At 42.6% G+C, this 16,265-nt stretch overlaps 1 protein-coding gene across 11 annotated transcripts in view; it reads right to left on the reverse strand.

The window, feature by feature from the left end:
• Positions 1–16,265, reverse strand: part of PTPRA (protein tyrosine phosphatase receptor type A) — a 165,350-nt gene that overhangs the window by 104,570 nt on the left and 44,515 nt on the right. For 9 of the 11 annotated variants that reach the window (XM_033185871.1, XM_033185864.1, XM_033185869.1 and 6 more), the window contains exon 2: positions 13,840–13,922. The exons of the other annotated variants lie outside the window; for them this stretch is intronic. In XM_033185871.1, coding sequence (XP_033041762.1) covers positions 13,840–13,866 — 27 coding nt within the window. In that variant the 5' untranslated portion in view covers positions 13,867–13,922. The remainder of the gene's footprint in view (positions 1–13,839; positions 13,923–16,265) is intronic. 11 annotated transcript variants of the gene reach the window in all.

Genomic DNA, 16,265 nt, shown 5'->3' on the forward strand with positions numbered 1-16,265 from the left:
TGTAAAGATTTAATAGATTTGAGATTTGCATATTTAAAATGTATTTCTTGTGACTAAAATGAAATGAAACCTTTTAATTTTTTTTTTGAGATGGAGTCTTGCTTAGCTGCCCAGGCTGGTGTGCAATGGCGCGATCTCAGCTCACTGCAACCACCGTCTCCTGGGTTCAAGCGATTCTCCCGTCTCAGCCTCCCGAGTAGCTAGGTTTACAGGCACCCGCCATCATGACTGGCTCATTTTTGTATTTTAGTAGAGATGGGGTTTCACCATGTTGGCCAGGCTGGTCTTGAACTCCTAACCTGAGGTGATCCTCCCACCTCGGCCTCCCAAAGTGTTATGATTACAGGCATGAGCCACCGTGCCCAGCCTATTTATTTATTTATTTATTTATTTATTTAGAGACAGGGTCTCACTCTGTCACCCATGCTGGAGTGCAGCGGAGCAATCTTGGCTCACTGCAGCCTCTGCCTCCTGGGATCAAGCAATCTTCCCACCTCAGCCTCCCCAGTAACTGGGACTATAGGCTGGAGTGTAGTGGTGTGATCTCAGCTCACTGCAATCTCTGCCTCCTGGGTTTAAGCGATTCTCCTGCTTCAACCTTCCAAGTAGCTGGGGCTACAGGCGCCTGCCACCATGCCCAGCTAATTTTTGTATTTTTAGTAGATGAGGGGTTTCAGCATGTTGGCCAGGCTGGTCTGAAACTCCTGACCTCAAGTAACCCACCCACCTCGGCCTCCCAAAGTGTTGGGATTATAGGCGTGAGCCACTGCATCCAGCCTCTATAACACTCTTGAAATGACAAAATTACAGTGATGGAGAATAGATCAGTGGGTGCCAAAGTTTAGGGTTGGGGAGAGGTCTAACTGTTTTAAAGGAATAGCATGAGGGATTTTTCCTTGTGGTGATGGAACAGTTATATATCCTGATTGTGGTTATGGTTACACAAATTTACACATCTGCTAAGACTTTACAGTAATATACACATACATACATATTTAAATGTAAAAACTGGTAAAAATCCAAACAAGGTCCAATATTAGCTAACAGCATTATACCAATATCAACTTCCTGGTTTTGAAAATGTATTATGGTTATATAAAAGGCTATAACAGACCGGGCACAGTGGCTCATGCCTGTAATCCCAGCACTTTGGGAGGCCAAGGCAGGCAGATCATGAGGTCAGGAGATTGAGACTATCCTGGCCAACATGGTGAAACCCCGTCTCTACTAAAAATACAAAAATTAGCCGGGCGTGGTGCTGGGTGCCTGTAATCCCAGCTACTTAGGAGGTTGAGGCAGGAGAATTGCTTGAATCCTGCAGGCAGAGGTTGCAGTGAGCCGAGATTATGTTACCGCACTGCGGCCTGGATGACAGAAAGACTTTGTCTCGGCCAGGCACGGTGGCTCAAGCCTGTAATCCCAGCACTTTGGGAGGCCGAGACGGGTGGATCACAAGGTCAGGAGATCGAGACCATCCTGGCTAACACGGTGAAACTCTGTCTCTACTAAAAAATACAAAAAACTAGCCAGGCGAGGTGGCGGGCGCCTGTAGTCCCAGCTACTCGGGAGCCTGAGGCAGGAGAATGGCGTAAACCCGGGAGGCAGAGCTTGCAGTGAGCTGAGATCCGGCCACTGACTCCAGCCTGGGCGACAGAGCGAGACTCCATCTCAAAAAAAAAAAAAAAAAAAAGAGAAAGACTTCGTCTCGGGGGTGGGAAAACAAAAAGTAAAAGGTTATAACTCAGCCAGGCACAGTGGCTCACACCTGTAATCCCAGCACTTTGGGAGGCCAAGGCAGGCAGATCATGAGGTCAGGAGATTGAGACTGTCCTGGCCAACATGGTGAAACCCTGTCTCTACCAAAAATACAAAAATTAGCTGGGTGTGGTGGCACGTGCCTGTAATTCCAGCTACTCGGGAAGCTGAGAGAGGAGAATCGTTTGAATCAGGGAGTCGGAGGTTGCAGTGTGCTGAGATTGCGCCACTGCACTCCAGCCTGGTGATAGAGTGAGACTCCATCTCAAAAAAAACAAAAAAACGTTATAACTGAAAGCCCTTGGGTGAAGTGTACATGGGAACCTGTACTACTGCAGCTTTTTGAGTCTTAAATTATTAAAAAATAAAATGATTTTTTAAAAAGTTCACATATACAAATAGGTGAGTGTAGTCTAGGCATTATTTAAAACAAATAATGAGCAAGTATTTGCACTATGAGATTATATTAATACAATAATATGTGGCAATGGTACAGTTACAGATTTATAAACAAGGAAGTCTGTATACATAAGTATTGGGAATATGATAAAAAAAATACCCGGTGGCTCATGCCTTGTAATCCTAGTACTCTGGGAGGCCAAGGTGGGCAGGTCGCTTGAGCCCAGGAGTTCGAGACCAGGCTCAGCAACATGGTGAAATATCATTTCTACAAAAAAATGCAAAAATTAGTTGGGTGTAGTGGCACGTCTGTAGTCCCAGCTACTTGAGAGGCTGAGGTGGGACAATCACCTGAGCCTGTGGAGGTAGAGGCTGCAGTGAACCATGACTGTGCCACTGCACTCCAGCCTGGACAAAATCATTTATGAATCCGTAGAAAATTTTAATAGATTATTTAGTAAACAGTACTAGAAACTGCTGAACTATTCAGCAAAAAGTAAATTAGCTCTCTATTTCATGCAATATTCCAAAAGTGAATTCCAAATGATTTAAAGTTTTACGTATATAAATAACAATAAATAATACAATAGAATGTAAATAAGTACCAATAAACTATAAAACAATTTGAAGAAAATGTGAAAATATTTGTTTGTTCTCAGGGTCAGGCAGCCTTCCTAAATATTAAAAAGAAATATTTAATAGTTTCTAATACATAAGACATTTAAACTCTTGTGTGTCAACAAAACATCATAAACCAAAAATAAAATAAGAAACCTGAAAGAAAATGTTTAAATTAAAAAAACTAGAAAAGGCCGGCCGTGGTGGCTGTGTCTATAATCCCAGCACTTTGGGAGGCTGAGGTAGGCGAATCACTTGAGGTCAGGAGTTTTGAGACCACCCTAGCCAACAGGGTGAAACCCCATCTCTACTAAAATTACAAATATTAGCTGGGCATGGTGGCGTGCGCCTGTAATCCCAGCTACTCGGGAGGCTGAGACACAAGAATCACTGGACCCCAGGAGGCAGAGGTTGCAGTGAGTAGAGATGGCGCCACTGCATTCCAGCCTGGGTGACAGAGTGATGCTGTGTCTCGAAAAAACAAACAAACAAAACCAACCAATCAACCAACCAATCAACAAAAAACCCCGAAAAAAGAAACTAGAAAAAACATTTGCAAAATGTTACAGGCAAAAGGTTAAATAACCTTATTAAATAAGGTATTTACAAATTAGTAAGTATAAACACAGCCATGGAAGGATGGATAAAAGCTATGAATAGGCAATTCATAAAAAGTAAAATAATAATGATAAACAAATGAAAAACTTCATCTTTGCTAACAAGGAAAAGCAAATTAAAGCAATGTGGTACTTTTCTTACCTCTCAAATAGGCATATATTTATAAAAGCGACAAAATTTAAATGTTCATAAGCTACAGGGAAAAGAACCTCAAAGTGTACTGCTATAATTGTGATCTCTCTGACATTTATCTAATCTACTGATTTGGGACTTAGTCTATAATGCCATGTGCCATTTGCTAAACTTGCTTTTTACATATATGATCTATCTCCCCAATAAAACCAGAAACCTCAGGATAGTAGTTTTCACTTTTTTGTTTTTCCAACATTAAAATAAAAACCAACATGTAGTAGGCATCCAATATTGTTTTTAATGATGTTAGTGAAAATTATAAAACCTCTGAATCAGAGAAGAGTGAATAAAGGTACACCCCCAGCCTACAACTCCCTAATCTACAGAAAGTGCCATCCTGATTCCTGGATTATCCTTACCATCTGGTTCCACCATTCCTATCTCAGGCTGCCAACTACTGCTTAGGAGTATCACACTCCTCAGTGCTGTGCAGAAAACATCCTTCCTTTGTCAGTTTCCTGTGTCAGTTCCTAGCACAGTAGCCCAAGCTCCCTCTGAGCAGATGGCTGACAAGAGGACATGACCTCTCCTCTATAGAGCCTCTATTCTCTCTTTTTAGACTAGAGGAAGAGATTCCCTCATCCTTTTTAAGGCTACTGCCCATGTTCTTGATCCCATTTGAGATCTTTCCCCTAAAATTATGTATTTCCTTCTGGTACTTTCCATTTTTCCATCTCTAGCCATCATATCCCTTTGTTTACAAATAGACACGGATGTTCTAAACAGATTTTTAGAGCTTTAACTCTATGAGCTTCTCTTTTCCTCATTACTACTAAACCTGTTAAGATGTACTTGGCTTTCACTTCCTTACTTTCCACCTCTCCTTTATGACTTCATTATGATCTTAATTCCTTCATTCTCCCTTAACAACCTCATTGTGTTCTTAATTCCTTCGTTCTCAAATCTACAAATAACCTCCTGATTAAATCTAATTCCTGCCCTCAGTTTTCATTCTCCTTGACTTGCATTTGACATGTTACGGTTAACTTATTTCTCAAAAGCTTCTCTGTTTCCTGGTTCTCTTGACACAATGACTACTCAATTTTAGCTTTTCTTCTTCTACCATTCACACATCAAAATTTTATTTGGGTCCTTTTAAGGACCAGGCATTGGATTAAATGTTAGGGGATGCAAGGAAGAAAAAGACAAAGTTCTTATTCTCAAGTTGATGTGTTCATTTTCCAGGTCGGTCAGTCAGTCAGTCATTCAACAAACTTCCATTGAAAAGCCAGGCACTGTGTTAGATGATGGCCTTTAAAAAGTTATGGCCGGCCGGGCGCGGTGGCTCAAGCCTGTAATCCCAGCACTTTGGGAGGCCGAGGCGGGCGGATCACGAGGTCAGGAGATCAAGACCATCCTGGCTAACATGGTGAAACCCCGTCTCTACTAAAAAAAATACAAAAAACTAGCCGGGCGAGGTGGCGGGCGCCTGTAGTCCCAGCTACTCGGGAGGCTGAGGCAGGAGAATGGCCTGAACCCGGGAGGCGGAGCTTGCCGTGAGCTGAGATCCGGCCACTGCACTCCAGCCGGGCCACAGAGCGAGACTCCGTCTCAAAAAAAAAAAAAAAAAAAGTTATGGCCATTAGCCGCACATGGTGCATGCCTGTAGTCCCAGCAACTCAGGAGGCCTGAGGTAGGAGGTTCATTTGAGGCTGCAGTGAGCGATGATTACGCCTTGGCACTCCTGCCTGGGTAACAGAGTGAGACCCAGTCTCTACACACACACACACACACACACACACACACACACACACACACACAAGCCAAGACCCATCCCTGCCTTCACTGAGTTCATGGCAAAGGAATTAAGTAAGCAATGTCGTATTTGTTCCAGGTGTCATGACAGAGCAGTCAAATGCATTTGTTTCAGGGGCTAGGGAAGAGTGTCTACAGTATTGGCTTCCTGATCCTCTGTTCTTCTCTCCATATCCTTTCTCCTACACAAAGGCTCATCCATACTCAGGATGGGTTTTGATTATCACCTCCATTATCTCACTTCTGAACATACTTCACCATTTTCCAAGTACCTGCTGACTGTCTATCACCTTACACTGTAAACCAAATTAATTACCTTCCCTTTAAACCTAATTTATTCTCTAAACATCCTTATTTCTGTTAAGGATTCCACCACTGTCTCAGACTCTCCAGCGCCAGTTTACATACTACTTTTCCGAAATGTCTCTTTTCCCAGGTTCTCTCTGATCTTTCTACTTGCATAACCACCAATCCATTTCATGCCTCTATCACCTCACACCCAGTGTTATATCCAAGCTAGGCTAAATCATCTGACTCACAGGGAAAGAGAGGGAGCTTTTAAAAAACAGTCTTGGTTCTCCAGTCTGAAGATTTGGGTTTGGGATATCTTGAGTGGGAGCCCCAGAATCCTGGTTTTCCATAACACTGATCCAGTCTAGGCCTTCTACTGACTCCCAGTGCAGCTAACATCTCTCCAACCCCATTCCCCAGCAGTCTTCCTAAAGTGTTAGATTCATCCTGCTCAAAGTGTTCAATGGTTTCCCACTGAATAAACAATAGATTTGAAAATATCTGGATACATAGGAAATGCTTCATAGTTTGGCCCCTGTTATGGGTTGAACTATGTCTCCCCCAAAAAGATATGAAGTCCTAACCTCCAGTACCACAGGATGTGACCTTATTTGGAAATAGGGTGGTTAAAGATGTAATTAGTTAAATAAAGATGAGGTCATTCTGGAATACTGTGGGCCCCTAATCCAATATGACTGGTGTCCTTATAAGAAGACAATCATGTGAAAACAGACACAGGGAAAATGCCATTTGAAGACAGAGGATTTGAGTGATCATTTACAATCCAAATAACACATAGGGCTCTTGAAAGCTAAGGAGAGATGCATGGAACAGATTCACCCCCCCAAGAAGGAACCAACACTGCCAACACCTTGACTTTGGGCCTCCAGAACTGTCAGACAATGTATTTCTGCTGTCTTTAGCCACCAGGTTTATGGTACTTTGTTAGGGCAGCACCAGGAAACCAATACGGGTCCCCAAACTACATTTGCAACCTCACCTTTCACTGTTGAACTCACTCTCTGTTAAAGTCAAACTGGTGTAAAATTCTTACACTATTGAGCTTTTCTTTCATAAGCACTCTACTTCTGGAAGCCTTTTTTCACCTACCACAAAATCATACCATATGTTAGTGGCCAGTTCGTATTTTACTTTGTCTCGATGCTTCCCATCCATCCTGCTCTTCTCAATAATGGCACTACATGCACAATACAACTAAATGCACAATAATTTACCAAATGCTGCAACGCACCAAGCCTTCTTAAATGTCTATATTCACTTGGTAGGGCTGCCATAAAAGTATTACAGACTCGGTGGGTTCAACAACAGAAATTTATTTTCTCACAGCTCTACAGGCCAGAAGTCCAAGATGAAAGTGTCAGCAAGTCTGGTTTCCTATGAGATCTCTCTCCTTGGCTTGCAGATGGCCACCATCTTACTATATCCTCACCTGGTCGTTCCTCTGTGTATTTGTTTTTGATGTCTGTGTGTACAAATTTTCTTTTCTTATAAGAACATCAGTCACATCAAATTAGAGCCCACCCTAAAGACCTCTTTTAATCAACTACTTAAATTTTTTTTTCCTTTCTTTGAGACAGGGTCTTGTTCTGTTACTCAGGCTAGAGGGCAGTGGTGCAAACATGGCTTACCACAGCCTCGAGCTCCTGGGCTCAAGCAATCCTCCCACTTCAGGCTCTGGAATAGCTGGAACCACAGGCATGTACTACCATGCCTGGGTAATTTGTACATTTTTTGTAGAGATGGTATCTCCCCATGTTTCCCAGGCTGGTCTCGAACGCCTGAGCTCAAGCAATCATCCTGCCTCGGCCACCCAAAGTGCTAAGATTACAAACATGAGCTACCATGCCTGGTCTTTAAAGACCATCTCCAAGAACAGCTTTATGGTCATTTTCTAAAATATCAGTATATAAAATCCTACCACACTCTCATTAATGACCACACAGTGTTCAAAAGAAGGGACTGGATATATATATAAAGCAAATAAAAAGGAATGTGTGAACACATGACGGGGGCTAAATAAAACTGAAGAAATACAAAGAACAAGAGTATTACAGGGCCAATGCTGTGGTCAACTATTAATGTTCATATAGGAAAAGAAAGTGGGGAGAAGACTAGTTTAAGAAATAGTAAAAGAAAAAACAGCAGGCCAGGTGTGGTGGCTCATACCTATAATTCCAGCACTTTGGAAGGCTGAGTGACGCAGGTGGACCACTTGAGCCTAGGAGTTCAATACCAACCTGGCAACATGGCAAAACCCCGTCTCTACTAAAAAATACAAAAATTAGCCAAGCATGGTGGCATACTCCTGTAGTCCCCAGAGGAAGGAGGATCACTTGAGCTCAGGAGTTTGAGACCAGCCAGGGCAACATAGTGAGACCCAGTCACTACTAAAAATTTAAAAAATTAGCTGGGTGTAGTAGCACATGCCTATAGTTTCAGCTACTTGGGAAGCTGAGGAGGGAGGATTGCTTGAGCCTGGGAGCTCGAGGCTGTGGTGAGTTGTGATGGCACCACTCAACTCCAGTCTGGACCACAGGGTGAGACCCTGTCCCAAAAAAAAAAAAAAAAAGAAAAGAAAAAGAAAAAGAAAAAAAGATTAGGAGATAAAGTTATGACAACCTCAAGGAAAACAACCAAAAGCAAAGAGTTTTTAAAAAGGACAGAATAGATAAAAACATTACATGAACGACCCAGGAAGTTCAGTATCAGAAAGCTGCTGACAGAAAGAACCAAAAAATGGAGAGCTATGAGTCTGCAGATCTAATAACGGGCCCACCAAGTACACCGCTATGGAATTTCAGACTATATAGAACATAAAAGCTTCCAGAAAAGAAGAAAAATTAATTTCCTATATGAAACTTCCTATTTCTCATGAACAAAAAGGGATGTCAGAAGCCATGAAGCAATGACTTCAAAATTTTGGGAAAAATAATAGGCAACCTAGAATTTTATAGTCAACCAAACCATCATTCGAACATGAGGGTCTTAAAAACAAGACACCAGAGGCTAGACACAGTGGCTCACGCCTGTAATCCCAGCATTTTGGGAGGCCGAGGTGGGCTGATCACAAGGTCAGGAGACCGAGACCAGCCTGGCTGAACACAGTGAAACTCCATCTCTACTAAAAACACAAAAAAATCAGCCGGGCATGGTGACGGGTGCCTATAGTCCCAGCTGCTCAGGAGGCTGAGGCAGGAGAATGGCGTGAACCCAGGAGGCAAAGCTTGCAGTGAGCCGAGATCGAGCCACGCACTCCAGCCTGGGGAACAGAGCGAGACTCCATCTCCAAAACAAACAAACAAATAAACAAACAAACAGATACCAGAAAGTCAAAATTTATCTGCCATGTACCTCTTCTCTCAGTAAGTGACTTGCGAATGAACTCTAGTAAGATAGATAGATATACTGATCGATTGATTGATTGACTGAGATGGAGTTAGATAGATATACTGATTGATTGATTGATTGACTGAGATGGAGTCTCACTCTGTTGCCTAAGCTGAAGTGCAATGGTGTGATCTCGGCTCTGCAACCTCCACCACCTGGGTTCAAGAAAGTCCCCTGCCTCAGTCTCCCAACTAGCTGGGATTACAGGCGCCCACCACTACGCCTGGCTAATTTTTGTATTTTTAGTAGAGACAGGGTTTTACCGTTCTGGCCAGGCTGATCTCGAACTCCGGGCCTCAAGTGATCCACCCGCTTCAGCCTCCCAAAGTGCTGGGTTTACAGGCATGAGCCATCGTGCCCCCTAGCCTCTAGTAAGATTTAAAAAACAAATAAAAAGAAAGATTGATATCCAAGATCAGTGGACCCGACCTCCCCGCATCCCCCTCAAAGAAAAACCAGTAAGGAAAATACCAGTATGACTGTGTGGATAGCCTAAAAAACAGTTAGTGTAAACTGGTCTTGGAGTGGAGTGTATGACTAGCCTAAATTTGGGCCACAGTGTATGGTCTAAACTAGCCTTGACAGGCTAGAGTGTATGACTGAGATCTTGGGGAAAAGTGAAACTATAATAACAGGCAAATAGACAAGAAAATTAGAAATTCCAGGGACAAAATTTTATGAGAAAGTTACAGTTCAAATATAAAATATAAAGACATGATTGGAAGCAACTGATAGTTTCAGAAACAGAATTCACTTTTTCTTCATTTTCTCGTTTGAATAGCCCAGGGTCTATGACATTGAACCTATAGAGAAAGAAATAAAAACCCAGAAAATGCTGCTTGGCCTGACAGTGAACAATATTTACTCCGCTATAAAAATGCAAATACTAAGAGAGCACGGTGGCTCACGACTGCAATCCCAGCACTTTGGGAGGCCGAGGCAGGTGGATCACCAGGTCAGCAGATCGAGACCATCCTGGCCAACATGGTGAAACCCTGTCTCTACTAAAAATACAAAAATTAGCCAGGCATGGCGGCATATGCCTGTAATCCCAGCACTTTGGGAGGCCAAGGCGGGCGGATCACTTGAGGCCAGAAGTTCAAGACCAGCTTGGCTAACAAGGTGAAACCCTGTCTCTACTAAAAATACAAAAATTAGCCAGGCATGGTGGCAGATGCCTGTAATCCCAGCTACCTGGGAGGCTGAGGCAGGAAAATCACTTGAGCCTGGGAGGCAGAGGCTGCAGTGAGCCAAGATCACGCCACTGTGCTCTAGCCTGAGTGACAGAGCAAGACTCTGTCTCAAAAAAATAAAAATTAAAAAAAAGAAAAAAGAAAAAAGAAAAGGAAAAAGGAAAGGAAGAAGGAAAGAGTGCTGAAAATTAACCTAAAAAAGGAGGTTCAAGAGTACTTCCGAAAGTTAGAAATATAATCACTTTATGAGTTTAATTGGTTTTTTTGTTTTGTTTTTTTTTGAGACAGAGACTTGCTCTGTCACCCAGGTTGAACTGTGGCCCCCAAAAAATGTTAAAATCATAACCCCCTACTCAGTTCCTGTGAATGTGAACTTATTTAGAAAGAGGATCTTTGCAGATGATCAAGTTGAGATGAGCTCATTAGGATGGTCCCTAGTCCAATGACTGGTACACTTATTTTGAAAAAGGAAATTTGGACACAAGAGACAGATATGCACAGAGGGAAAACAATCTGAAGATACAGAGAGAATGCCATCTACAAGGTAAGGGATGCCTGAGGCTGCCAGAAGCTAGAAGAAAATCACAGAACAGATTCTCCCTCACAGCCCTCAGGACTTCCCTAGCCTCCAAAACTCTGAGACAATAAATTTCTATTGTTTAAGCCACCCAGTTTGTGGAGTTTTGTTATAGAAGTCTGAGGAAACTAATAAACAGCAGCAGAACAGGAAATAATACAAATATTAAATAGCGGAATAGTGTAAGGTAAATTCCCATTTTTCACACTGGAGAGGCAAAAATTTATGTTGTCTTTTTTATTAATAAAAGAATTAAGAAGAAATAGCATATACATATAATTTAGAATTATGGAGGTCACCAAAAAGCAGAATGTAAAGAAACTGAAGCCTTTGTGCATTGCTGGTGGGAATATAAAATGATGTAGTACTGTGAGAAACAGCATCGTGATTCCTCAAAAAATTAAACATGGAGCTACCATATGATCCAGTAATTTTACTTCTAAGAATATACTCAAAAGAATTAAAAGCAGGGACTGGAACAGATGTTTGAACATCCATGTGTTTTGTTTTGTTTTTCAATGGAGACAGTCTCACTCTGTCACCCAGGCTGGAGGGCAGTGGCACCATCTGGGCTCACTGCAACCTCCACTTCCTAGGTTCAAGCGATTCTCCTGCCTCAGCCTCCCAGGTAGCTGGGAATTACAGGAAAGCGCCACCATAACTGGCTAATTTTTGTATTTTTGGTAGAGATGGGATTTCGCCATGTTGTCCAAGCTGGTCTTGAACTCCTGACCTCAGGTGATCCGCCTGCCTCGGCCTCCCAGTGCTGGGATTACAGGCGTGAGCCACCGCACCCAGCCTACACCCATGTTCATAGATAGCACCATTAGTCACAACAGCCAAAAGGTGGAAGCAGCCCCATCAATGAATGAATGGATACACATAATGTGGTATAAACATACAACAGAATATTATTCAACTATAAAATGGAAATTCTAATACATGCTACAACATGGATGACTTGAAAACAAGGTCATCCTATGTGAAATAAACAGGATACCTTTGTGAAATAAACCAGACGCCAAATGACAAATATGATTCCACTTACACGAGGTAACTATTATAGTCAAATTCATAGAGACAGAAGGTAGAATGGTTGCCAGCAGCTAGGGGAAGAGGAAATGGGGAGTTAGTGTTTAATGGATATGGAGTTTCAGTTGCAGGAGATGAAAAAGTTCTGGAGATGGATGGTGGTGATGGCTGCACAACAGGAATGTACTTAATGCCAATGAATTGTATACTTTAAAAGTAGTTAAAATGATAAATTTAATGTTATATATATTTTACCACGAGAAAAGTATGTATATGAACACATTAAGATGTAAAACCTTTTCAGGCCAGGCGCGGTGGCTCACGCCTATAATCCCAGCACTTTGGGAGGCAGAGGCAGGCGGATCATGAGGTCAGGCAATTGAGACCATCCCAGCCAACATGGTGAAACCCTGTCTCTACTAAAAATACAAAAATTAGCTGGGCGTGGTAGCATACGCCTGTAATCCCAGCTACGTGGGAAGCTGAGGCAAGAGAATCACTTGAACTCAGGAAGCGGAGGTTGCAGTGAGCCAAGATCACGCCACTGCACTCCAGCCTGGTGACATAGCAAGACTCCGTCTCAAAAAACAAAACAAAACAAAACAAAACACCTTTTCAGTGCTGCAGAGGCTCTCTCATACCTCTTTCCAGTCACAACCTCCCACCTCCTGTCAGAGGAAGGGATCTGACCTTTATCATTGTAGTTTAGTTTTTCTCCGGAATTCTGCTATATCTACTTTTTCTTGTCCATCTGGTTTCTTTCACCCAACCTTTTATCTACGAGATTCACCCATGTTGTTGTGTGTACTGGTAGTTTCTTTCTATTACTGAATAAAATTCCATTTTATCAATAGTGTATATCAATCTTTTTTTTTGAGACACAGTCTCGCCCTGTTGCCCAGACTGGATGGAGTACAGGGGCGTGATCTCACCTCACTGCAACGTCTGCCTCCTAGGTTCAAGCCATTCTCCTGTCTCAGCCTCCTGAGTGGCTGGGATTACAGGCGTGCACCATCACACTCAGCTAATTTTTGTAATTTTGGTAGAGATGGGGTTTCACCATGTTGGCCAGGCTGGTCTCGAACTCCTGACCTCAACTGATCTGCCCACCTTATCCTCCCAAAGTGCTTAGATTACAGGTGTAAGCCACCACGCCCAGCCATATATCACAATTTATTTAACTATTCTCCTGTTTTTGGACACCTGATTAGGTTCCATTTTTTCTGGCTACAATACATAGAGCTGCAGTGAATATCTGTATGTGTACTTTTGTGTAGACATATATTTTTCATTTCTCAAAGGTGAACACCTAGAATTGAAATTCCTGGGTTATTAGATAGGTGCATGTTTCACAGATATTGCCAAACAGTTTTCTAAAACTGTAGAGTTGGTTTACATTCCCATTTAAAAACCTTGGAGATCATCTGTGCTCTACTCAAGAAGCTTTAATTCAACAAAGGCAGGCTGGCAGGGCATTGACTTTGGTTTTTTGTTTTTTGTTTTTTTTTGAGACAGAGTTTCATTCTTTGGTGCCCAGAATGGAATGCAGTGTGCGATCTCAGTTCACTGCAACCTTTGTCTCCTGGGTTCAAGGAATCCTCCTGCCTCAGCCTCCCGAGTAGCTGGGATTACAGGCACATGACACCACACTTGGCTATTTTTGTATTTTTGGAAGAGATGGGGTTTCACCATGTCGGCCAGGCTGGTCTTGAACTCCTGACCTCAAGTGATCTGCCCACCTCGGCCTCTCAAAGTGCTGGGATTACAGGCGTGAGCCACATTGCCCAGCCTTTTTTTAAAAAAAAGCTCTTTAAGTGATTCTGATTCACAATCAGGTTAAGAAGTATCTTAAAGGATAATTACAATGTTTGTAATCATAATAAAATAAGCTACTCTTACAGCTTAGAAACAAAATGAAGCAGGAAAGAATATGATGTTAGCTTTATTTAAGGATACTACTTGACTGGCAAAAGCCTACTCACAGTTCTGGTTTTCTCTTACCTTAGTTATTTGAACTGCATCATCCATTACCACTCACTGGAATTCCATAAATATCTTTTTTTTTTTTTTTTTGGTTGTGTCACCTGCAACCAAAGGAAAAATACCTTTAGAAATATACAACATCCCTGAGCAGATTGTTTTAGCTTAGGAATGCAAGACCAGCCTAGGCAACATGCAAAATCCCATCTCCACAAAAAGCAGACAGGCAGGGTGGCACATGCCTATAATCCCAGCTACTTGGGAGGCTGAGGTGGGAGGATTGCTTGAGCCCAAGAGGTGGAGTCTGCAGTGAGCTGAGATTGTGCCACTGCACTCCAGCCTGGAAACAGAGTGAGACCCAGTCTCAAAAGAAAATAGCCAGGCACGGTGGCTCACGCCTGTAATCCCAGCACTTTGGGAAGCCAAGGTGGGTGAATCACTTGACGTCAGGAGTTTGAGATCAGCCTGGCCAACATGCTAAAACCCTGTATCTACTAAAAATACAAAAATTAGCCGGACATAGTGGCACGCATCTGTAATCTCAGCTGTTCGGGAGGCTGAGGCAAGAGAATCGTTTGAACCCGGGAGGTGGTGGCTGCAATGAGCCCAGATTGCGCCACTGCACTCCAGTTCAGGCGATAAAGTGAGACTCCATCTCAAAAAGAAAAATAAGGCCAGGTGCAGTGACTCACGCCTGCAATCCCAGCACTCTGGGAGGCAGAGGCAGGCGGATCACCTGAGAAGTCAGGAGTTCGAGACCAGCCTGGCCAACAGGGTGAAACCCCGTCTCTATTAAAAATACAAAAATTAGCCAGGCACGGTGGTGGGTGCCTGTAATCCCAGTTACTTGGGAGGCTGAGGCAGGAGAATCGCTTGAACCCAGGAGGGGGAGGTTGCAGCGAGCTGAGATTGTGCCAGTATACTCCAGCCTGGGCAACAGAGTGAGACTCCATCTCAATGAATCAATCAATCAATCAATAAAACAGTCCTATTTAAACACTACAGATTGTTTTGGAGAGTGGAGTATATTCTAACAAGATGTTTCACAGAGATCCTTAAAATTCCAGGAGTCACAGAACAAAGCTCCATCTTAAATAGTTCAGATTTCTGAATAGCTCATAGGTCTTTCAAGTAAGGGTAATATGGAACACTCCTCTCTGTTCCACAACTTGGACTATGCCACCACAGGGTTGTTTATACACCATTAGGCCCTTCCTAGGGAACATATGGCAGTGTCTAAAGATACTTTTGACTGTCACAATTAATAGCAGGGAGGCTGTGCTACTGGCATCTAGGGGACAGAGGCCTAGGATGCTGCTAAGCATCTTACAAATCACAGGACAGCCCCCTATAACAATGCATCTGGTCCTATATGTCAACCATGCCAAGGCTGAAAACCTCTACATTGATCAAAGACCTACCTTTAGTCAATGACTGTGTGAAGTGGTAGTACAAGAGCCTAGTCATTTCTACCCCTTGTGGTATTCCTCTATCAGACAACCTGGGTGGGCAGAGACTTTGTCAGGTGTGCACTGCAGTCTGATGGCTCTCCATACCCAAACATGTTCCCTTCCCCTTTTCTTCACAGGCATTACTCCTCTAATAAGCCCTTTGCCCTCCAATCCCATCTGTGTCTGCTTCCTGTAGAATCCAGCTGGCACATAAATTAACATTCACATTCACACTGAATGGAGTGTACATTCACACTGATGGAGAAACAAGAACCACTGGGGAGGAGGGGGGAAGTCCCAATAAATAAGCCAAAATGTTAAAAATTCTAGACTTCTGTACTATCCAAGTATTCCATAACAACCATCTATTATTTATACATAATAAAGAAAATATTAAAGTAAGACTTTATACTAGATTTTGCTCCTGAAGACATGTTCTAATGGCAGGCTAAATTGCTATACTTTGTATATACAGTGTACCCAAATTCAAGGAAGGGCGAACAACTGTTGGTGTTCTTCACAAAAAAAAAAAAAAAAAAGCATATTCCCAGGTACTAAGGAAATAAAAGATCAGACAATGGGCTTCACAGACATTTCATAAGCTCAGCTTCCTCATTTGTTAAATCAAAGTTATACTATTAATAGTTTAAAAACTTTTAGAGGAGACTACAGAGCCCATTCAGTTTGCCCTCCTGCTTTCAGAGATGAGACCAATGTCCCAGACAGAATGACAATAACTGGGCAAGCAAAGCACAGTTGTTGGCTTTGCTTCTCAATGTCTGGGTCCATTTTTCTTTCCAGGTACAATGTAATGCACCTAAATGAAGAAAGCACATTAAGCAAACAGTTCCAAAAAGGTTACAATATTAAGATTATTCCAAGAACTATTCAAAATCTAGCCCTTCACTCCATCATGAAAACTGAATGGTGGCATCTGATACTGACATTCCAGGTTTACTTTCTGAGTACTCAACTCCCTCAGCACATTAATAGGCT

The sequence above is a fragment of the Trachypithecus francoisi genome, unplaced genomic scaffold, assembly GCF_009764315.1.
Source record: "Trachypithecus francoisi isolate TF-2019V2 unplaced genomic scaffold, Tfra_2.0 Lachesis_group21, whole genome shotgun sequence".
Lineage (NCBI taxonomy): Eukaryota > Metazoa > Chordata > Mammalia > Primates > Cercopithecidae > Trachypithecus > Trachypithecus francoisi.